The 25,183-nt window shown below is 38.8% G+C and overlaps 1 protein-coding gene across 1 annotated transcript in view; it reads right to left on the bottom strand.

Moving 5' to 3' along the window:
- sgip1a (SH3GL interacting endocytic adaptor 1a) overlaps positions 1-24,078 on the bottom strand; it is a 92,951-nt gene extending 68,873 nt beyond the window's left edge. Inside the window, 2 exon segments of the mRNA XM_055164958.1 lie at positions 23,137-23,577; positions 23,953-24,078. Of these exon segments, the coding sequence (XP_055020933.1) occupies positions 23,137-23,146 (10 nt within the window). The 5' untranslated portion in view covers positions 23,147-23,577; positions 23,953-24,078.
- Positions 24,079-25,183: the final 1,105 nt, after the last annotated feature.

The following is a 25,183-nucleotide window of genomic DNA, read 5'->3' as shown; positions in this document are numbered from 1 at the left end:
CGTTTAACAGAAACGAAACTTAAAACCACATGGCTCATTAGCATAAACTATAAGCTCTGAAAAACATCTCGCTCCTTGTGCGCTGATGTGGTCAGCTTCTGTCGGACTAAAGAACACAACTCAGTGAAATATACGTGAAAATCTGTTCGAGATCAGTAAGCACAACCAGAATTAATACATAAGGTGCACCAGATTATAAGGCACGCTGTCGATTTTTCAGAAAATTAAGGGATTTTAAAGGCACTTTATAGTCCGAAAAATGTAGTACTCAAGTTTTAAACAATGAAAAACAGTAATCAGTGTTTCCCACAGAAAACTGGTTATGCCAGGCGGTGCTGCAATATATGCATATTGCAGACCTACATGCAGATTGTGACAAGGTGAAACAGTCTTTGGGAAACAATGACATAGAACTTTAAGCAATGTTATAAGGTTGTTACTTCACCAGAGTTGTGTTTTGTTTCATTCACACATTTGGAGTAATCTTTTATTATTAATCTGTCCACATCTCCAAAGCTCAAAATGCTCTTTTCCACCTCGTGATGTCATGTAGTGATAGTTTTCAAGTCAACAACTCCCTTTTACCTTTAGTTCATTAAAGACTGGCAATTCTAGGGCTGAAATCACCAAATGAGTCTAGTGAAATGTGAGTAAAGTATGTTTGTGATGAGAAAACAACATTATAACATAGATCAGAAAATAGTGTAATATGGGCCCTTTAAAAACTGTTTGTCAAAGTGGATCCATAGGGCGCTGAAGATGCCAGGTGCTGTGACTACGGAGCTTTAGTTTTACTCTTGTGCACTTATGTCTGTGTGAACCTCCCGCTCCCATGATGCCTTGCTGCTCTCCTCTGTCTCTTGTTGCTCGTCTCCTGCTGATTCTGGGAAAATCAATGGAGGCTCTATCTGGAGGATGCTCAGATATGGCCTAATGAAATCCTATCTGCATGAGTCACAGGGCTGCAGAGACACTACCACCACGGACATTTCAGCAGGTTTCACAATCAAGACACTGTTACGTAACAACATAATTACACTGTTTTAATGTCTCAAATGCAAATGCGGTAAGTGTGCACACAGTTCTTTTCACATTTCTCTGGTAGGCCTGTCACAATAAGAAATTCTGAAAGATGGTATTTTGCTATAGGGACATATTGTGATAAACAAAAAAATTGAAACTATTTTATGCCATGAACACAATTAAAATAAAGTATGAAAATCCCATTAAAAATATTTTTAATAGGGGTACATGTATCTGTGCCGAACCATTTCGGTACGGGATGTTCGGTTAGGTGCAGGGCTCTGCACGAGTAAATTCATGCAATTTGTGCATGTTTACATTCCACCACTCCATATGCAGCAACACAGAAGGCTCGGCTCTTTAATATCACTTTTGCCTTTATTCGCCAAAGAATCTTCACCCATTTGTATAATGTTAAAAGTAATTATTGGTTTAATAAACACACAAATGGTTTTGCGTTTTGTTCCCATACTGTATACTGTACCAAAAATGACCTGAACTGTGAGCTCAAAACTGAGGTACATACCAAACCGAGATTTCTGTGTACCATTACACCCCTAGTTTTTAAATGTACAGTGTCATAGACCTTTTTACAATGGCAGGAAATAGCTTAAACGTCACTTCCGGTTAATGCTTTTCTATGGCAAAATATCTGTGGAAATGTCTTGCGTATTTTTCACCAGCTTCATAAATCTACCCCATCCCCAAATCTTCATCCAACAAGGTCCACAAAGGATAAACATTCTTCCATGAAGAATTTATCCACAACTATCAAGGGAAGAAAGACGAAAACTTAAAAGGCGAACAACGACGACATATTAGTGAACTATTCCTGAGCAAAACTAACCTTATGACAATGAATAAAACATAAGTAATAAGTAATTCATCAATAAGTAACTTGTTAACTCAGACTGATTCTAGAATTAAAAGTTGATTTCATGATGTAGATATTAGCATAGACAGATTTGTGAAGTCCAAATGTTCACAAATTACAGGTCTAGCATTTAAACTGCACAAATCTATCTGTCTATGCCAATATCAACATCATGAAATAGATTTTTAAATTTAATTCTAGAATCAGTCTGAATTAACAAGTTACTTACGTTTTATTCATGACCATAATATTAGTTTTGCTCAGTAGTTCACTAATACTAGTCGTTGTTTGCCTTTAAGTTTTTGTCTTTCTTACCTTGATAGTTGTGGATAAATTCTTCATAGAAAGAATATGTCTTATGTCGACCTTGTTGGATGAAGAGTTGGTGAAGCAGTAGGCAGATTAATGAAGCTGGTGCAAAAGACCGATTTTTCGCCACAGTAAAGCATTAACTGGAAGTGACGTTTTCCCTACATAGCAGCACTTCCAGCCGCTGTGAAAAAGGTCTATTAAAAGTCCTGAGAAGCAACACACGAAGTGCTGAACGAAGCAATAATTAGCCATAGAAGTGACTTATTCTACTCTCTGCAGCTCAAACCTTATAAAAAGAACAAAAATCTCGCCAGTTTTACTAAGACAAAGAACCCACAATATTAAGCCCCAAAATGGCGTCGAACTTTGGTTTGATGGACCAGCACTCAAACCACTTAACCACTGCTGCCACAAAATATATACAATAATTATAAAGATCTAACTGGCAAATATTTCCATGACTTAAACAGCCAAACATTAGAACGTAATAGACTGCAGGGCACGCTAAGGGTCCAGAGTGAGGATGAAGCAGCAGTAAAAGAATGTGTTTTGTCTCTCCAAACATGTCCCAACACCACGAGCCGATGTAAAGTACACATACGGAAAATCCTCGTGCTTTCGTCACTCTTGTATAACACTGTAAACAGCTCACACACGGCTGCTCACACTCGCCCTCCGTCTCAATCCCTCATTCACTCACCCCCTCCTCTTCTCTCTCCCACTCCATCCAACCCTTCCTCTAGCCCCCTCCCTAGATACTGTTTCTCTCCCAAAATCTCTCTCTCCACCTTACTCTCTCTCCCTCTCCCCATCCCTCTCGCTCACTCTCCCTCATTCACTCTGTCCATCGCTCTCCCCCTCCCTCCATCCCTCCCTTCGTTCCTCTATCATCCCTCTCTAGAGATCTCTCCCACTATCTCTCTCTCTCCATCCCGTCCGTTCTCCATACCTCTCTCTCTCACTCTTCTCTCTATCCTCTCTCCACCCCCTCTCTCTCTAGCTCTCTCTCTCCCTTCCACTCTCTCGCACTTCTCTCTCTCTCCCTCTAACTTCCTCTTTCCTACCCCTCTCTCTCTCCCTTCCACTCTCTCGCACTTCTCTCTCTCTCTCCCTCTAACTTCCTCTTTCCTACCCCTCTCTCCCTTCGTCTCTTCCTCACTTCTGTCTATCCTCTCTCCCTCCGACTTTCTTTCTTTCCCACCCCCTCTCTCTCCCTTCCTCTGTCCATCTCTCTCCCTCACTTCTTTCTCTCTCTATCCACTCTTCCTCCCTCCAACTTTCTCTCTCCCACCCCCTCTCTCTATCTCTCTACTTTCCTCTCTCCAGCTCTCTCTCTCCCTTCCACTCTCCCTCACTTCTCTGTCTAGCCTCACTCCCTCCAACTTACTTTCCCCCCCCCTCTCCCTTCCTCTGTCCAGCTTCCTCTCTGTCCCTTCCACTCTCCTTCACTCCTCTCTCTCCATCCAACTTTGTCTCTCCCACCCCCTCTCTCTAGCTCTCTCTCCTTTCCTCTTTCCAGCTTTCTCTCTCCCTTCCACTCTCCCTCACTTCTTTCTCTGTCTATCCTCTCTCCTTCGCGCCAACTTACTTTCTTTCCCACCCCCCCCTCCCTTCCTCAGTCTAGCTCTCTCTCTCCCCCTTCCACTCTCCTTCACTCCTCTCTCTCTATCCTCTCTCCAACTTTGTCTCTCCCACCCCCTCTCTCTAGCTCTCTCTCCTTTCCTCTCTCCATCTCTCTCTCTCTCCTTTCCACTCTCCCTCACTCCTCTCTTTGTCCTCTCTCCCTCTCTCCAATTTTCTCTCCTCCCACTTTCTCTCTTTCTCACCCCTCTCTCTCACCCACTCTCCCTCACTCCTCTCTGCGCTCTATCTCTCTGTCCATGAACCACACACCCCGCCCCGCCTCAGTGCATGATGGGTAATCTCTTGGTGCTGTAGGTCCCTGTGCCGGTGCGTCCTCCTCTGAGTGGAGCTGACATCTGTTTACTCAGCCCTGGATCACACTCACCGACCGACCGGGGCAAAAATACACACGAAGAGGTCCAGAGATAGAGCTTGATACTCCTGCTTATCTCCATGTATACTCTCTGTTCCTGGAAGTACATTTCAGTTTTTTACACCAAAGATTCCAGACAAAATTCAGACTATTTAAAAGGTCCATTGACTTCTGTGAACTTTTACCCCCTCTTATTAGTCTGTCTACATCTCCAAAGCTCAAAATGCCCTGTTCTACTTTATAACATAAATCAGAAAACAGCGCATTATAGGCACTTTAACTATATCAGTTTTGCATATATACTAAATGTTGTTGTCTTCACACTTCTGTCATGTTTGCAAAATTATCTATGTGGCAACTATCTTGTCTAGACAGCCAAGAAAACACGCTTCTCCAGTCCTTGATAGGTGAGTGACAGGTGGATTAGTCAGGACACGCATGGTTTGTGTGTATCAAAACAAACATGGCTGCCTTTGCTGATGAGGAAATTAAAAAAAATACTAAATGTCACAGGAGACTGACAAACACTACAGATGGAAAAGTGAGGGAGTGACAGGCGGGTTCAACCAATTATAGTGAAATGTGAACTCAAAAAAGCAGGTGACTTTAGGTAACTCTTTACGACAATATAAAAGACAAGAATCGGGATAAAAATCTAAATTGTGATCTGACTCCAAAACTATATCCCCCACCCCGATTGATACTTTAAAATGACACCATGCTGGGGGTGTTCTACATGTATTCTGTATGGTGGACTGTTCAGCAGTTACCATGGAGACACTATGCACATATAAGTAAACACTACGAGCATTCATAGGCCAGTTTAGGAGTCTGATTTTCACCAAAAAGGAGAGAGTGTGTGTGCCAGAGACTTGTTTTACAGCACAAATCATCTCACCTGTTGTAGTTCCAACAAAGTCAATTCTTTCTGGTCAGATGGTGTTAAATTAAAGCTCAGATTGAAGTTAAAGAGCCATTAAACACCCTCCTGAAACTTTACTTCTCCCCTAAGGAAAACCTGACAAATGCTCCAGAGTGGGTAGTGCCCAGCGGGTTTGGGGGAGTGGGTGTGGGGCGGGCTCTGAAGCGGTGATGGACAGCCGACCGACAGCCGCAACAATCCAACACGGCGTGGACTGATGCGCTCCGGACTTTGAAACGGAGCAGACATTTGCGCTTGGATTATGCCATTTCCCTTTTCTACAGACGCGACGGGACATCGCGGTGACCGGTGGTGCCAGGTCGGGGTTGAGAAGGGCTCCTCACCTACTGCCTGTAGATGCCAGTGGCTGCGCTCGTCATGTAATAACCTCGATCTGACTCGTTGGTGGCCGTTAGTCCAACCTGAATATTCAAATGTACTGGCCGTAGTTGATCGTGAAGAGGCCGTTACAGACACGGCTTTTGACCCAAAAGTCCGGGTATACATTTCTATTTTAGACCAATTTACACAGCTAATCAGTAGAAAAAATGTGATTTTGGTGTTTAGTTGCCCTTTAATAGACCTTCAGACAGAGAAGAGACTACAGTTAGCATCACAGCCCCAGGGAATGATCATGACATCAGCTGCAAACAAACAAAATAAAATCGCAATTAAACTTATATTTATGTTTTTAGTACATTTTTTCATCATGCACTCATCAGCTGAGTCCCCAGATATGAAGTGTGTTCAAATCAAATCTGAGTTTACTGATAACACTTGCAATGTGGATATATTAACCACTGCAAGTTGTTTATGTTTATATCATGGAAATATAATGAGATCTGGAAGATGAACCCAAGATGCCGTTGTGCTGATTTCAGTGACCTATGTTCATTGGTTGGTGGTTTGAATCCCGCTCTTGTCATAATCATCATTGGTTGAGCGGTCAGAACCACTGACCCACCAGTTGGCTGTGCAATTTCAGCTCCCACACATGAATGCTATTGTTGTGTCCTTGGGCAAGACACTTAACCCACCTTGCCCCCAGTGTCTGCGTACACTGGTGTGTGAATGTGTGTGTGAATGGGTGAGTGTTCCTTGTTGTAAAGCCCTTTGAGTGCCTTGAAGGAGGAAAAGCGCTATAGAAAAATGTGACCATTTACCATTACTTCCTGCATATTGGCCTAGCCACGCCAACCGCGTAATGGCGTGATGTCAGACAAAATAGACAGACACATTTTTTGCCACTTTGATGATTTAAAAATTCTAAAAAAGTTCTAAAATTTCATGAATCCCTACAAAATTCAAATTTGTGACAGTTGCAGATGCCCTGTCAGGTGAACACAGGCACTTTCAATTCCCCAAATATGCACTGTTCTACTGGAGTTGCAGTACCTGGAGCGGCCACTTGTCGCTCAGCCACAGAGGAGGAATGTCTTATCCAGTTCTTATTATAGATCCATGAAATGAATGAGCTCCTCACTTTGGGTTGCTAGATCATAAGACTGAAAACACTGAAGCACTAGTGCCACAAGATACTGCCTTTTCACACAGTCTTTGCATCTATAAAATTGTCACAAATCAAATCTAAATTCTTCAAAACAAAACAAAAAGATAAACTTCCTTTAAATACAGCAATTTGGCAAAGCTCAAAGCTCAATTCTCATCAATATTTCTTGTCGTTTAGTTAATTAAAGAGCTGACAGATGAATCCTAGTACCCCAAGCACTACACAGCCATCTTGGGAGTGAATACATTGTCCATCATCAATATTGAATCATCAGATACATCCAACTGCCCTCGGGGTTTCCTGTCACTGTACAACATTTCTGAAATCCACTGGGAATACTGAAGGGCATGCATAAAGCAGTGCTGAGTAGTGATAGAGAAGAGATGTATGTTAAGAAAGAAAATATGAAAAAGCAATATAGCATACAACAAATACAGATTTTACATGAAATATTTAGTCACTATGGTAACTGGGTCATTCCTTCAATTTTCTCTGATAAACTATCAACATATTTATGACAAAAAAGTTAATCATTTTCAGCAAATATTTATCCCTCATGACATTGGGGAGTAGCAGTCTAAAACCATAACAGCATGACACAGGTTTAAAAGTCCTATGTTACTCAAAATTGACTCTTGTGAGCTTTAATCCATGTTACAATGCAGTTACCTCATCAAAAACGTATTTGGAGTTGTGTTTTTCATTCACACAAGCTCAAAAATGCTCATGAAGTGGTAGTTTTCTTAACTTAACAGCTACCTTTTACCTTTAGTTCGATAAAGATTGTCAACTAAAACCACAGTACCACATTGCACTTCCTGTATTACAACATGACATCACAAAGTAGAACGAGAGTGTTTTCTGTATGAGAGAAGAACTCAGTGTAAATATACAGGATGTATGTTGAAAATGTGTGAATGAAACAAAACATAACTCCAGTTATGTTTTTGAAAAGGAAACAACATTATAACATAGATCAGAAAATTGTGCAATATGGGCTGTTTAATATTGTAACTAAGACTGCATGATGATAAGAACTGAGTCTGATATGATCTTCAACTGTGACACGTTGTATTTTGGTGATAATGTCAGAACATGATTCAGTGTTCCTTCATTTTCTCTGTTTAAAGCAGCTATAAACTCATACACAAACACTGTCCGTACCCAGTCTTCTTACCTCTGTCATGCTCTGAGTGATTTAACCAACCCCAGTGAAGTCTGAACTGAAGGTAGCCCTAATTTTCCTGTTAAAAACAATAGAAAGTTTGATGAAATTTTTATACAACTGCGCTCAAGAAATGTAAATTTTTTTGGCTTAGAGCTAGCCTCGAGCAAACACTGAGTACAAGAAACTGTAAAATACAAATTACATTCCAAGGTATAAAACATATGCAACCAAAATCGTATGCATGAGCACATTTCAAAGAGATAAAACCCATCTGAGAGTAGTCACAGTCCCACTGCCATATGTTCAACTAAATATGCAAATGAAGACAAGCAAAAATGTACAAATTTATCTTATTTGACAGAAACTTTTCTTTCCTATTCCTAATTCTTGCCTGAATATGTCAACCGATAAATGAATACATTTTTCAGTTTAAAGGTGCATTGTGTAACTTTTCTGGTGGTGGGTGTGTCAGATTCTTTTCTCCATGGAGCAAGCTTTATCTGGAATGTTTCACACAGTATGGCATTAAACCTTTCTATCATCACGGAGACCAAATCAGACCAAGTTACAGGTCAGATCTGTGCAGAGGCTCACAGTCAGAACGCCTGTTTTATGAGCTATAAAACCACCTCTAATTGAATAAGTGTAGAGCTGTTTGCATTTTAGGTAGAACAAAGACATCTCCGTAGAATGAAGCAGGTGACAGACTCTCTACCAGAAAAGTTACACAATGCACCTTTGAGCACCCAGTATCATCTTCCTTCCTATTAGCATGAGCGCCCTCTCAATGTCATTCACAAGATGAGGCTGTATCCTTGGAAGCGTTGTTTTTTCCAGATGCCACAGGATTACACAAACATGTGGGTTTATCTACCGCTGCGTCCCTGCATCATTACACCATTACATAAGCCTGAGTGTGCTTGTGTGTGGAGTTTAAAGAGAAAACAAGTCCTTCTAACTTCATTCATCAGTATGGAGTAACTACGTGTGCAAATTGACCACTTTGAACTTCCATAAAAATGCCAATGTTTTTTTCTTGAATTGTGTATAAATGTATATTGTGAGTGCAATTCTATGTGAAGAAGTTATTTGAAAACTTAGGGGTTTAATTCCAGCCTTTTGACTAAAGATCAACCTATAGGGTTTTTTTGATGGCTGATGGTGCTGATTAGCCAGATTCATCAGCCAGTTTCACTTCGTGGAAACTGTCTGGCCACGCAGCATTAGTATTGTTCGCTCAATGGTAGGCAGGTACTGCTTTCATTTAACTAATCGCTGCTATTTGGTCGTGATGTAGGTAATGTGCCGCTAACGGGGCTAACTGGTATATTAAGCTTTTCCCAAATCTCGTAGGAAGAAGGGCAATAACATTTTTCCCCTTGATAAAATTCACCAAACATTCTCTTTGTTCCGGCTTTAAATCCTTGATCTCGGGAATCATTGCCAACACAGAATGTCTGTCTTCGTCTACATCCATCTCAACAGCTTTGTTTACTGTTCTGCTGTACCACAAAAAGGACCAAGTCAGACTGCGGTCTACAACTTCCAGAGTTCTTGCAAACTGTTCGATTCCTGACCTAGTCACTGGAGAGATATGAAATTAAGCGGAGGCACTAGGTGGCACCAGCCTGGCTAGGTGCTGACACTGATAGTTTAGAATACAGAGCAACCAATGGCCAATAAGATTTGCCGATATATATGGTAAATTTTTATTATTTTCCTCAAATTTTGTAATTGAAATTTAGTACAAACTCACTCTCTGCCACTACAAACCTGTAAGAGAGCCATGTAGTGACATTTAGTGTAGTTATATCTTTGTATTAAAGTGTTAAAATAAAGCTTTCCGTGTATTTTTTATTCAGCAAAACAAAACAAAACATGGGCCTGTGCTGGAGATTTAAGGCAGATAGCTGATACGCTAAAAAGTCCAAATATCGGTTTGATCTGTCTGTCTATCTCTACTTTATCTCTACTCTACTAAATTTGTATCCAGGTCTGTCCACAAAGCACCTATGCTCATGAGCACAACAATAATTTAGGTTCATACATACAGAGAGTGGCACACTGAAGCTGCACAGTGACTATTGTCCTCCCGGCCCACCTCCTCACATTATGATGCATGAAGAAAGCTCTGACTCATCCTCGTCAAGCCTCGTCTCACACCTCCTCTTTACTCTCTTAAATAAATAATAGTTTATCGTTATAGGAGGGGGGTATATGACACACAGTTTCTTTAGTACACGTACAAGTTACAATTATTATTATTATTATTATTATTTAGTTTTCTCGTACTTCATATAAAAGTTATACTTATTTTCTGATTTGTAAATTAGTCTTAATGCCAGTCAGTGATTAGGTAGTATTTGTAACAAGTAACATTTTTATTCTAATGTGAGTAAAGTTTTTGATCCAAGGTGGCTAGTCATTTTTGTGATCTATCCAAAAACCAATACGAGATTTTGTGTATTATTTGATGTTTTGTCCTTCCAATTGCATTAACTTCTAATTCAATCAATTTCTGATTCAGTTAAATCATATGATTCCTCTAGCCCAGTGTTTGCCTTTTTTTTTTTCTGGGGACCCAGAATTTAAAAGTCACAAACCTTCGCAACCCAAGTCAATAGACATTATTTGTAAATCACAAAATAAGGGTGAATTTGACCATTACTAAACATTAATGAGGATATTTTATTATTGACTGAGTGATCGTGTCTCTCTGAACAATTAGTATTACTCAAGTTTTAAACAATGAAAAACAGTCACTGAAGCAGCAATAAAAGGGTCCATAACTTGCTTATTTGGAGATTAAATGTAGCCCATTTCTTTTTCTTTTCAACATTCAATTGAACCAACAATATTGGAACAAAATAGTCAATAAAATTATTACAAATATATTAGAAATTATACAAAACATGTCTTAATATTTCATAAATTCTAATGAGATAGGTGGACCTGTTTGTTTTTGTAGCAAATTCCAATCCAGCAGATCAGGAGCAGCGTTCAGTCTGTTTCTGAGCTTTGGCTTCATTTTTGTGAGCAAAGAAAATCCCAATTCACACATATATGTAGTAGTGAAAGGAATAAGCATAGAAACACTGGCCCTACCAAGGATAGGATGTACTGACGAAATGCTCATCCAGAATTACGATAAGGTCAGAGATCCATGTGTACAACTGTATATTGCAGACCTATACAGATCGTGACAAGGCGACCCAAAAAAAATCTCTTGTGACCCACCTGAAGGTCACGACCCAGTCTTTGAGAAACAATGCTCTTGACTCTTAAAATCTTAGCCAGTATGTTATACTCTTATATGGTCATGGTTCCCCAAAGATCTGTTCTACACTTGATCAATCACTTCGACCACTACTTTGTACTTGAGTGATACTATTTGTAAGTAATGGCAGTCTTAGGTTATTTAAGTATACTTTTTGTCCACTGTCGTATTGTGTAATAGTCTTATATATCTCTTTATATCCTAATTTCACCCTTATTCAGTGCAGTATATAATGTAGTTGTATTAGGTGTAAGACAATCTGCCCATAAGATCCTCGAGCCCTTGAACAGCCCGTCCAGAGGAGGAAGTGTGTTTGAGCAGTGCCAGGGGAGGGCCTATTTATGCCTGAGTAAAAATATTGCAGTCAGGCCCTTGCCAGCTCCAGTGGTCATCACATTACTAACACAGGCATGACTCAGGCGCACGCTGGTTACCCTGGAAACCATATGGCCATATCAGCCCATCTGCGGGATGAAGTGGAGCAAGAGGGGGCATGGGTTATCTAAAACTACACAGTATTTCACATAGACATGCTAAAGAAACAGAGATTATGAATACTAGAACTTGCATTGAAACTAGAGACTCATTTGAACAAGTATCAATACCGAAAATAGCATAATCGGAAAAATTTGACCTTTCCTCAGTGGGTTTTAGAATGATCTTGCAGATCAAAACCACATGGTAATATATTAAAAGGGACTATTATACGTAAGACTGATTCTGATTTTCATTAACAATGCAGCCTACAGCTCAGTGAGTGAATTCTTGAGGTTCTGAGCTTTCACATGAGGTATGGTCCATCAAATCAGAATGAGAAAAATGTGTATATGTCCTCTATCTGGCAACCTAGGTTCAGTTGTGATTATAGAACCTTCTCAGTCAGTAAAAACATGTGGTTTGGAGCAGATTTCATACTTAAATGTGCAAGAAACCTTTGTAACTTATAAAAACAATGAGGTAAGTAAGATTCTAGTATGTAATTTATCTTAAGAAAGAGCTCCTCTTCCTCCCCATGTCAAATTGGACCGGAAAGAGTATAATATTGTTCGTTGTCATCATTGTGGTATCAAAATTGGTATTTGGACAAGGGATGGGCATGATTAGTCGATTAATCGATAATTGATCATTAAGAAGTTAATCGATTACGTTCATTTTAATTGACAAACCGAATGAGGGTTGCTGTGCGTAGCGTGACCAAACAGGGGTCCGTACATGTAGGTCTCTGCACTCAGAAGGAGCAGACACAAACAGTTGGCCAGTCTGCAACGTGCTGAAGCGCAAATGCGTATTTAACGATGACTTGTACAAGAAATTCCATGCTTTCCGTTCTGGTCGGGACAAGTGTGAGGCCATGTGCACAATGTATAAAGCAGCGCATATGTTTCGGTGTCCAGTGGGAAAAATCTTTGCCAGGTGAGAGTCGCTCAATGCCGATGACGAGTCCCCACCTCCCACCCCCCGAAGGGTGTCCTGGTTTTGACAAACGCAAATATTGTCACCCTACCCTGTACTTCACTGAGTCATGTCTTTTAATCCGACAGAAATTGACCACATCAGTGCACAAGAGCTGTAGTTTTATCTTCGCTTAGTTTATGCAAATTAGCGATGTGGTTTTAAGTTTCGTTTCTGTGAGATTTGTGCAAAGCTGCATTAAACACATTATAATGTCAAACGGGCTGATGTGGCTCTAGAGTCGTTACAGGTTTATATGTCGTAAAGTTGAATTCATTTATGCAGATTAGTAGTGCAGATAGTAATAATAATGATGATCATTTTAATATAAAGACGTTAATCGATAATCTATCGTTAATTCTTCCGACGTTCGATTAAGAAAATTTCATCGAATGCCTGTACCTAATTCGGACTATTTTCCTTAAAGGCGCATTGTGTAACGTTTCTGGTACAGGATCTGCCACTTGCTTTTCTCCATCAAGACGTTATCTTCATGAAAACCAAACCGGACCAATTTACTGATCAGAACTATGGAGAGGCAACCCCACTCACAGTCAGTTTTTTTTTTTTTTTTTTTTTTTAGGTATTTTGAGCTGAAAGGCAGAGCTGTTTAATGTCATACTGTGGAACATTTGAAGCAGAGCAATGACATATCCATAGAAACAAGAAGGTGACAGACTCCAAACTAAAATTATACATACTGCACCTTCAAGGGGACAAAATGTGACTATTATATTTGACTCTAATTTTTGTGATAAATAGTAAACAATTATGATTTATATGTATTCATTATGTTTAGGAAATGAATACTGAAACCACAATGTCCTACTCTTTAAAACTTCTCCAAACCAAAAAGTGAAGATCTCATATTTCACCACAGACCTCCCCAAAACAAAGCTATAAATCACACAATCGCACCCACTCAGTACTTATGTTGCCTTACGTTGACAATACATACATACATGTTCTTCTTTAATTACTGAGTACCACAGTCTAGACAGTGAATATAGAAACGTAAAGATATGTGGGAGTTTGTGAACAGACCTCCACCAAGGCACTAAGATACAATGCATTCATATAGAGACAGAGTATCACAAATGCCTCAAGTTTGGGCATTGTCATTTGTCTTTCAAATGACAATGTTGACAAAAAACATCTTTGCTGAGTTTCTATTATATTAAAATGTAAATTTAAAAGTGTAAATAAATGCAGGATTACTTGAAAATGTATTGTATTTAAAGAAATCTTTGTAACCTATAAAAACAATGACGTAAGTAAGATTCTAGCATGTAATTTATCTGAAGAAAGAGCTCCTTCCTCTTCCTCCCCATGTCAAAATCGACCTGAAAGAGTATAATACTGTTTGGTGTCATCTTTGTGGTATCAAAATTGGTATTTGAACTATTTTCCTTAAAGGTGCATTGTGTAAATTTTCTGGCGGAGGGTCAGTCAAAGGCTTTTCTACATGGAGATGTTATTGCTTTGTCTGGAATGTTTCACAGTATGGCATTAAACCTTTCCATCTTCATGGAGACCAAACCAGACCAACTTACAGGTCAGATCTGTGGAGAGGCAACCCCACTCACAGTCAGAATGCCCATTTTTCGAGGTATTTTTGAGCTATAAAACCACCTGTAACTGAATAACTGTAAATTAGAGCTGTTTAATGTCATACTGTGGAACATTCCAGGCAGAGCAATGACATATCCATAGAAACAAGCAGGTGACGGACCTTCCACCAGAAAAATTACACCTTTAAATCGCACCTTTAATATCAGAATGGTTTCATGAGAACTGTTATAAACAAGGACTGCAATATCAAACACAATCAAAATCTCAAAATCAATATGAATGGATCGCAAAGGCTGCAATTTTTCACGTACCATATTCTGCAGTCTTTAGCCATTTACAAAAACTGCTAACCCCGTAGTTTAGATCTGTACAAACATGTTCTGAAATGTGATTCTTGTATTGGTTTGTCAGCTCATATTTCAGTCTTTTTGCCAATTCTTCTAGACGTGTTTAAAATGTGAACTTTGAACAGAATCCTATAAAACATAAATTGCAAGTCTTAAGTGCATTATGTAACTTTTCGGTTGGGGTCATTGCTCTGCTTCAAATGTTCAACAACATGGCATTAAACAGCTCTACCTTATATTTATTCAATTACAAGTGGTTTTATAGTTCTAAAATATCTAGAGAAACAGGAATTCTGACTGTGAGCGAGGTTGCCTTTTCACAGAACTGACCTTGGTCTGGTAACTTGCTTTGGTCTACATGAAGATAGAAAGGTTTAATAGCATACTGTGAAGCATTCCAATAAAGCAAAGCAATAACATCTCAATGGGGAAAAGCATTTGAGAGATGCTCCACCAGAAAAGTTACACAATGCACCTTTAATAGAAAGCTTGTCTGAAAAATCATGAGATATTTTACCTAAATCTCTACCTAATTCCATTATAAACCACCCCTCATTGAAAGCCTCACTCTAGATAAAGAAGTCTCTAAGATGTAAACATGACTTAAAGGTGCATTGTGTAACTTTTCTGGTGGAGGGTCCGTCAAATGCTTTTCTCCATGGATGTTTTGATGTTTTTTTTCTAGAATGTTTCACAGTATGGTATTAAACTTTTCTATCTTCATGGAGACTAGGGCTGGGTATCATTAAGAAGTTCCCGATACGACACATATCTCGATACATAGGGTCACGATACGATACATATCTCGATACATAGGGTCACGATACGATACATATCTCGATACATAGGGTCACGATACGATACATATCTCGATACATAGGGTCACGATACGATACATACGATCTACGATACATATCTCGATACATAGGGTCACGATACGATACATATCTCGATACATAGGGTCATGATACGACACATATCTCGATACATAGGGTCACGATACGATAAATATCTCAATACACTGCGCTTTTGATTCGATATGATATATTTCAAATCAATTTGATATGGTTCAATAAAAAAATAAAGTCTAAATCATGGCTGTGATACCAAAAGTCTTAGTTAAAGGGAATATGAAACATGCTATTTTTTCTCAAATGTGTTGCATAAATGATTTAGTAAAATATGTCAAAAAATACACGTGCTGATACGATATTGCTACTGTATTGGCACATTAAACAATACGATATATCGATATTTAAATATTTTTGAAGACCCCTTAATGGAGACCAAACCAGACCAAGTTACAAGTCAGATCTGTGGAGAGGCAATCCCGCTGACAGTCATAATGCCTGTTTTTCTTTGTATTTCTGAGCTATAAAACCATCTGTAATTGAATAAATGTCATACTGTGGAACATTTCAGGCAAAGCAATGACATCTCCACAGAAACAAGCAGGTGATGGAGCGCTCACCGGAAAAGTTACACAATGCGCCTATAAGATACAGTACTCTGCTTTCTCTTTCTAGTGTTTCATGTTTGTGAGCAGAGTAATTACAGCGTGTGCGACCAAGAAAAGACTCCCCCTCTGTCCACGGCACGCAGCTTAAAAAAGCACCGCTCACCAGGATTACGGTCCCATTTTAACACCTGCTCGTAATCCCGGCCTCACACAGCCGGAGCTAAGCCTGGGCTAGCCGTGCTAATGCTAACAAGCCCAAAGAGCAAATGCACATGGTTTTACACTAGGGTGACCAGACGTTCCTATTTACCCGGGACAGTCTCAGTTTAGCCCTGTGTCCCTTGTCCCTGCAGATTTATACAAAGCCATTGATCTGTCACAGTTTTATACAAGAAATGTCCAAGGTGTCCATATTTTTGACCAATTTGTTCCCTTCCAACAGTAAAGAAAGACATAAATTATCACTTGTTTGGGTAAAATACTGAACAGCTGCTTAAAAATGACCAAAACAAAAAGAAAGTGTGACTATACTGACTCACATGTTAGTCATGAAGGGGCAGAGTGCATAACAATTTTCTTTAATTACGCACTCGTTTCACAATTTTATTATTACCAACAAACCCAAACCAGGGAAATAACAGTTTCTTATTTTGAAAATCTGTGTTTTGTTTCATTCACACATGTTCAACACACAAATCCTGCATATTTAGTCTGAGTTATTTTCTCAAACTGAAAACAATCTGTGTTCCACTGTGTTTTAAACTTTCATACACCTTCACTAGAATCATTTGGATAATTCAGCCGTGGAATTTCCAATCAACAAAAAAGGTACAAGGTGCAGTTAACCTGAAAACTATCACTACATGACATCACATGGTGGAACAGAGCATTTTAAGCTTTGGAGATGTAGAAAGAATAATAATTGGAATTTATTCATGGAAAGCTTATTGACATGCAGCATTTCGTTTTCAAGGGGGACCAAGAACATACAACATACAGTTTAATCTCTCTTACAGACACATAGTTCAACAATAAAATACATACAACACAAGTAACAGGACAATTTTGCGACATCCCTCCCCACCCCCCTTATGTTCATCTCATATAGTCATTAAACCAGGAGTGTAACGATACGATATCGTCATGGTTTGAACGTCATGGTACGATATTTATGTGATATCTTGGGAACACTCATGATATGGTGGGGAGGCTCACGATTAGGGATGTAACAAAATCTCACAGTACGATATTTATTGCAATATTTTGTGAAGGGTAACAAAACGGTTAATATGCTACTTTTTCCTCTTCAAATACCTTGACAAGACTTAATCCAAAGAACTAAGACTTAAAAGTGCTTATAACTGTTATTTCTTCCACTAAGACTTTCTTCTTAATCTACACTGAAATGGAGCAAAGGATCATGGTCTATGTAGTTCCCTGTGTTTTTTAAGCTATTGCTGCACCATAACTCTTCATTTAAACAAAGAGACTTGTAATTTGACATAATATTTGAGATATTTTGATGGTCCAAGATATTATTGTAAGAACTTTGACAATATGATATCATGATATTTCGGTTATTGTTACATCCCTACCATTAACACAGACAGTGTTAATAGAATCAACAGTCAGTTTTCAGGTAAGTTAACAGAGCTGTTCTACAGGAGCCGAGAGACATTGGAGACTTCAGTGATGGAGGCAAATTGTTCCAGTCTGTCCAGTCTTAAAACGAAAGGACCTCCGACCCACCTCCTTACGGATGGGAGCTACAGTAAATGTTAGGTACTGAAAGTGTCGAAAAGAGTAAATTGTAGTAGAATGGGCCAAAAACATTTCTGATATAATGGAAAGTCAAAATAAATACATTTAAAGATAAACTGTAACCGGTGATACTGTTATCTTTTCTTTTTCCAGGCTGTAACCAGTCAAGCCGATCGTATAACTCACTGTGATGAGTTCTACATGAACATTTTAAGACATAATAAAGGATTATGTGTGAATGAAACAAAACACAACTCCAGGTAATGTCAAATGTGTGTAATATAAGACCTTTAAGTATGCAATAAATGGAAAGGCAATACCTACAATTATAACATGTGAAAATGAGGGGTACTTGAGTTGTGACACTAACAGGATAAAACTGTCATTACTATAAACAATAATAATGATGAATAGGGCAATTTGGAGAAAAAAATCAAACTGAAGTGATCTTTCCGACAAGCAGAAGAATTGACAAAAAAAGATTGAAAGATGAGCTGACAAACTAATACAAGAATCAATTTTCAGAACATGTTTGTACAGATCTAAGCTGCAGGGTTAGAGATATTTATGCAGGATAAATCAGGATATTTTGTTGTTTGTGGGGGAAATCATGGTACTTTGAAAACTGCCCGAGAACGAGACAAGACAAGATTTTGACATTCTTTATAATAAACAGATTGTGCGGTCCAGTTCCCAATTTTGGTGTCACCATTTTTGATTTACTTTATTTTATACTTCTGCTGTCATTGTAGCACTACTTTTTGGGACTAGAGCTTCTCAAAAAATGTAAATCACCAGCACTTAACTAATTTTTGTAATCCAATACAAACGTAAAAACAAGGAAAAGATCATTTTCAGCATATGTCCACAATTTTGTGGTAATTTTGACTCTCGAAATCTTGTGGCATGAGATCTTCTCCCATCCCTATTAACTGTGTCCACTCAAATCACAATTTCGATTTGACTGCGATTAATACTGCAGTCCTACTTACTATAATGAGCGAGTAAGTGACTATAGTACCCAAATGATTCCCAATTGAATCAAAATGACAATTCTAACAGGCAAAATGATCTAGAATCTCAACAAACGTGTTCTGAAATGCACTAGCTTCTTCTATTAGTTTAGTAGTTCATATTTGAGTCTTCTTTTAAAGGTTATTGCTCCTTGATAGTTTTTTTTTATGTGCATGAGAAATCCTGATATAAAAAAATAAATTCCAAACCTAATTGCAATTTTTCAAACACTGCGCACCCCGAACACTTTCTACTATAATGATTCTACCTCTCTCCTACTAAATTACTGCTACTATTATGACAACGAACTACAGCAGTGTATTCACAACAATTTTAGTTCAGTGATTGAGGCCTGTAAAGCAACGCTGTGTAATAATATCACCATCAACAAATCTCTTTCAAATCAATAAATAGCTGAAAATATCAACAGAATATCTGCTTTAACGAACGTTATTTTCATCAAACCTTTACAGAACGTGAAAGCTCAAACTCACAAAATGAACTCTGTGAAGGAAGCTGAAGTCGTTTCACATCAGACTGAGATAACCAGCTAATGGGATTCGTCCTGGCAGCAGACAATCTGGCATCAAGTTTGTTTTTTCCAATGCCCTGGTGTCGTTCAAATCAAGCTTTGTGATTTTACCGGACAAACCAACTCACAAATTACTGTTATTATCGTTATTTTTTACAAAGACAACATAGAACATTTATCTTACTCAAATTCTGATATACAAAGGTGAACTATGTAACTTTTCTACTTGTCTCCATGGAGATGTTATTGCTATGCCTGTAATGTTCAGCGGTATGGCATTACACATAACCATTTTCAAGGTGATAAATGGGTGACTCCACCGGGGTAAGTTACAGCTCAGATCTGTGCAGAGGCGACCTAGTAAGAATTCATGTTTTTCAAGGAATTTTTAGGAATAAAAAATGTCAATGCCATGCTGTGGAACATTCCAGGCAAAGCAATATCATCTCCAATTCTCCATGGAGACAATCAGGTGTGGACCAACATCCACAAAAGTTACACAATGCACCTTTAAAACCTTGACTGCTTTGAAGAAATGCTCTGAAAATTTAAATAATTAGTTTGAATAATTACTATATAGACTTATCGTTCAATATGGATGGAACAATAATTTTCAGGAATCAATATTTATTTTTTTATTATTATTATTTAATTTAAATTTTTTCTTTGTACTAGTGGGAATTTTTGTTTATTATTATTTTTTATTTTTTTGCAATATGATTGAATCTGAGCTGTAGAAGGTTGAATTATGATACCAACACTGGATAAATGGTTTGAGATTGTTTATAATATTTTTAAGATGGAGAGAATTACTTTTAGTATAAGACTGCAACAAGACAAATTTAAAAGCAAATGGAAACAGTGGATTGAATATATAAATACTGTAAGACCAGACTTTGTTTGACCCATTACTTCAGATTTCTTGCAATTGGCTGTAATAATTATTCATTATTATTATTTATTTTTCTTTTTTTTCTTTTAATTAATTCATCCTTTGTAAGCATCACACATCCATATGTTGTATTGTATTTGTCTTTTTCATACAACTTTAAAAAAGAAAACTAAAGAATTACACACAAAAAAAGAAGGTTGAATTATGAAGTAAAACCATACAGTCTAATTACTAAAGTGTCCTTCTACTTATTTATTGCAGCTCATTTTCAGCTCTTTTTAACAATATTGTACATTTAGAATACTTTTTGTGGCCAATTCTGCTTTATGGTTTGCTTTCATTATCATTTATCATCTATATTTACTTCAACATGTGTTATCGTGACAGGCCTCTATCTATGTAGACTGTATTCCTTGGTTTCATTCATTCGTAATTATCGACTATCTGTTTTTCTTCTCCACAAAGATTGCACAGGCTGAACTGATGCTAAAAACGGAAGGTCAGCGGATGACAGTGTAATGAATAGGAGAAATAGTGGCTCTTTCCTGCAGCTGTGAATCCATAGAGTCTCATCCCTCCATCACTGGCCTCCTCGTGCTGATGTCATCTATTAAAGGGACAAGGCCCGTACACGCCTTCACTGTTTTCCAATGACTTCAGTCGTGCTCATAGGTTTGGAGTGCAATGTTAGAGGTGCACTGTGTAAATATTCTGGCGGAGGGGCCCGTCAAATGCTTGTTTCCATGGAGATGTTATTGGGTCGTATGGTATTAAAATTTTCTGTCTTCATGGAGACATAACCAGGCAAGTTACAGGTCAGATCTGTGGAGAAGCAACCCAGCTCACAGTCAGAATACCTGTTTTGTAAAGTGTTTTTGAGCTATAAAACCGTTTGTAATTTAATAAATGTAACGTAGAGCTGTTTAATGTCACACTGTGGGATATTCACAGGCAGAGCAGCAACATCCATAGAAACAAACAGATGACAGACTCCCAACAAAAAAGTTACACAGTGTACCTTTAAGATACCAAATTAAGTTGTATGGTTAAGTAATAAAAATCAGATACTAATCAATACTAAAACTGGTATCGAAACTAGACTTGAGCAGGTATTGATACTAAAAAAGTCACATTCACAGGACAGAAATGAACCTTTCCTGAATGTCTTTAGAATGATCTTGAGCTGTATCAGAATAAGTATATACTAGTATACACCCTTGGACCACTATGGAACCTACCTGGACCACTGAGGGATTACAAAGCTATAAGACCATGTGGCAATAAAAAAATAATAATAATAAAATAAGAAGAAAGAGAACTATGATTTAATGTTAAAAATCACATTCTATTGTTTAAAGAAAAAAGTGTTTTCATTAACATTGTGATATCAGAATCAGTACTGAGCATCAAGTCAATAATCAGCATCTGAAATCGACACTACTACGTATCAGAGTACAACCTTAACACTATAGATACTAGGGGTATGCATTGCCTTGAGTCTGATGATACGATACATATCATGATTCCCATGTCACAATTCAATATATCACGATATATCCCGATACTAAAACAATGGATGATACATTGCGATTTATCAGTAATTACTTCTAATAATACAGTCAACTACACCTTCAAGAGAAGGTGTTTATACAATTGTATGAAATATAATTCATAAACTTTTTAAAATCATGAGAACTGTGAATGTAACTAATGAATTTTTGTGAAAAGTATTATTTTAAAAATCGATTCAGATCCATTTTGAATCGATTCGAGAATTGTGCCATGAAGTACCACGATATATCACTGAATCGATTTTTTCTTACAAACAACATACAGATATGTGATCAGATATGAATGCAGCAACTTGTACATTTCATATATAGTCAAGTGTAACTGTGTTTTTACGTGCATTGTTCAACTATAATTTATATATGAGCCAGATGTCAATGACCCAATAAATATGTTTCCTATTTTTCCGCCATTTTACTTGTAGTTATAAATGTAGAAGCACAAACTTGTACAGATATAGATAATCACATAGGACCTACGCAAATCAGATATGAAAGCTAAGTATGGTAGTCAAGCCATGTTCATATATATAAGTTCATATATAGTCAAGTGTAACTGTGTTTTAAAGGTCCTATATTACACAAAATTGACTCTTGTGAGCTTTAAGCCACGTTTGAATATTGTTACCTCCTCAAAAACATACCTGGAGTTGCTTTTTGTTTCATTCACACATGTTTGAGTAACCCTTTATTTATTAGTCTGTCTACATATTCAATGCTTAGTTCCAATTTGTGATGTCATGAAGTAGTAGTTTTCAAGTTAACAGCTCATTTTACCTTTAGTTCAGTGCATGTTTGCAATTCCAGGGCTGAAATTATCCAAATGATTCCAGTGAAGGTGTGTGGAGTTTAAAAACATACTGAAGCACTTCCTGTGTTACTACATGACATCACAAGATGGAACAGAGTGTTTTCTGTTCTACAAATCTTCTCAGATAACTATGCAGGGTTTGTGTGTTAAACATGTGTGAATGAAACAAAACACAACTCCAGGTCTGTTTGTGATGAGGAAACAAAATTACAACATAGACCAAAAAACAGTGTAATATGGGGCCTTTAAGTGCATTGTCCCAACTATAATTTATATGTGAGCCAGCTGGCACATAAGCCTTCCTGAACAACAAATCCAAATAATCCTTTGGGAAGGAAGCGGGCAGAGGAGGTAGGATAGTTGGGGGTGGTGTAGGGAGACAGCTTTAAGAGGTACAGTTCAATTGGCTTGGCTGTTGTAGCCCTGCTCTGGGGGGAGACATCAAGTGACCAGCCGGGCCCTATTTTCTCCATTCCTCCATTCAGCACACTACGCAAGTCCCCAGAATGAAACCACTCAGAATAGCAATACGATTTATGACACTGCAAGTCCCACATGTGCATAGACATATAGTAAGAACCCTTAAAGCGAGAACACCGGATTATGCTGAAATAGTACAAAAAAAGGACATATTTGACCATCTTACCTTCCATCATGGTGGCAGATTTTCATTCCTCTATCTCCAAGGAGCCTGGAATCAAAGCAAGGTTGTACGAAGAAGGGGGTGCCGAGCCAAAAAAAACAAAATAAAAATACAAAAAAATGTATTTCTAGGGCTGGTGATTGTAGTAGAGCGGGAGCGTAGCTAACGCCCTGGCTAGCTGTGATCCTTTGACACCCCAGACGCTGCCTGTCAACCGGCTCGGGGGAGAGCAGAAGAGATCCGAACGGAGAGAGAGGAGGGGGGAGAAAAGAGAGGGGGGTTAGGGCACGCCAGTCCACGGATGTAGCTTTCCAGTGATGTCCAGACAAATCCAAAGGCGCGTTTAAGCCAAAGACGATGCCGCCGCCGAGACCGCTGCTTCTGCTGCTGCGGATCCCGGGTCCATATTCAGCCGAGGATGCTGAGAGGTGCGGGGGGTGGGGTCTGCGTGAGAGAGGAGAGGAAATAAATAAATAAAAAAAGGCACAGGCTGAGAGGAGAGGAGAGGAGAGCGGGAGGAGGAGGGGTAGAGCGGCTAGAAAGAGGAGGGGGGGGGCGGAGGCTTTCTGGTGACGTCACAAGGGGGCTTAGCCAATCGGAGCGGACCGGGGCAGAGTCACATGGCTTACAGCTTGAATCTCCTAACACCACAATTGCCTGGGAGACATTAGACAGAAGCACGTTCACATTGGCAAATATTTGTGCATATTTACACAGATTTGCAACACAATTCACGCTCAAATAATTAGTTAGAGAGACAGTTTAAGCGCATGAACAAGCAAATTTGTAAAACTACCACTGAGATTTTCATGAACCTACCTTATGTCAGTGCAAAGAGGGGTTAGGAATGAGCTATGACAGCAATAAATCCCGCTTTGAAGCTTGCATGCAGCGCTGAAGAGCCATTCTGAAAGCACAAGCCAGTACTGGTGGGTTAAGTAAGTGCTGTGTCCTGTTCTGTAGTGACTGCTGCCTTGCTAAGCCCCGCCCCCTCTTCCTTAGCCACGCCCCCGGCTCCTCCTCCCCTGCCACTGTTTTCACTCTGCACCCACGGCAGACACGGGGCCATGGGTGCTGCTGTGACGTCATGGCAACGCAGGCTAAAACGGCACCCGGCCAGTGCGCAGGCAGGCAGGCAGGGTGAGGGAGGGAGACAGACCAGCCCCCGACACACAGCAGTTACACGGGCAAAACAAAGCAATGAGAGGAATAGTAATGAGGCTGAGTGACCAAAACAACAACTATTGAGAGGAATGAACTAAATAAATAAATGTGGATTTGGATGGGAAATATTTGATTTAAATCGGCAAGAAATTACTTTAAATGTGCGTTGTGTAACATGCGATGGAGGGTCCGACAAATGTTTTTCTCCATGAAGATGTTATTGCTTTGTCTGGAATGTTTCACAGTATGGCATTAAACCTCTTCGTCATGGAGACCAAAAAAGACCAAGTTACAGGTCAGATCTATGGAGTGGCGACCCTGCTCATAGTCAGAATCCCTGTTTTTCTAAGTATTTTTGAGCTATAAAACCACCTGTAATTGAATAAATGTGAAGCAGATCTGTTTAATGTCATACTGTGGAACATTCCAGGCAGAGCAATGAGTTACAACTTCAGCTTTTGACAAATAACAGTCTGTATTGTCTGTATAACATGCTACATTTAATATTTTCTGATTTCGTTAAGGTTTTAACACAAAAAGCTTATTTAAATTTTGAACTGTCAATCAAGTCGACTTGGAAAAGCCACATTTTTAATAACTTTAAACAAATAAGCTGTGGTTATGGCACTATTCCAACACTTGAAATCTTACATCGCTTCAGTGTTTTGATTCTGAGCTGTTAAAAATATCTTCTCTATTTCACATGGTGCAGAATATGTGAGAAGAATTAGGCCTATTGACCTGTCCAGGGTGTGGAGACTAACTAACTAACTGAAACTATAAACAAGTGGGTGTTAGTTTCAGTTAGTTAGCTCCTCCCTACAGACAGATATAAAGAAGTGTCCACCAGCATTCTGACCAGAACTGAAGAAGCAGCTTGGATGAG

The sequence above is a fragment of the Boleophthalmus pectinirostris genome, unplaced genomic scaffold, assembly GCF_026225935.1.
Source record: "Boleophthalmus pectinirostris isolate CB_2022bp ecotype Guang Dong unplaced genomic scaffold, ASM2622593v1 HiC_scaffold_7, whole genome shotgun sequence".
Lineage (NCBI taxonomy): Eukaryota > Metazoa > Chordata > Actinopteri > Gobiiformes > Gobiidae > Boleophthalmus > Boleophthalmus pectinirostris.
The sequence above is the reverse complement of the archived record's forward strand: the minus strand, read 5'-3'. Positions and strand labels throughout refer to the sequence as shown.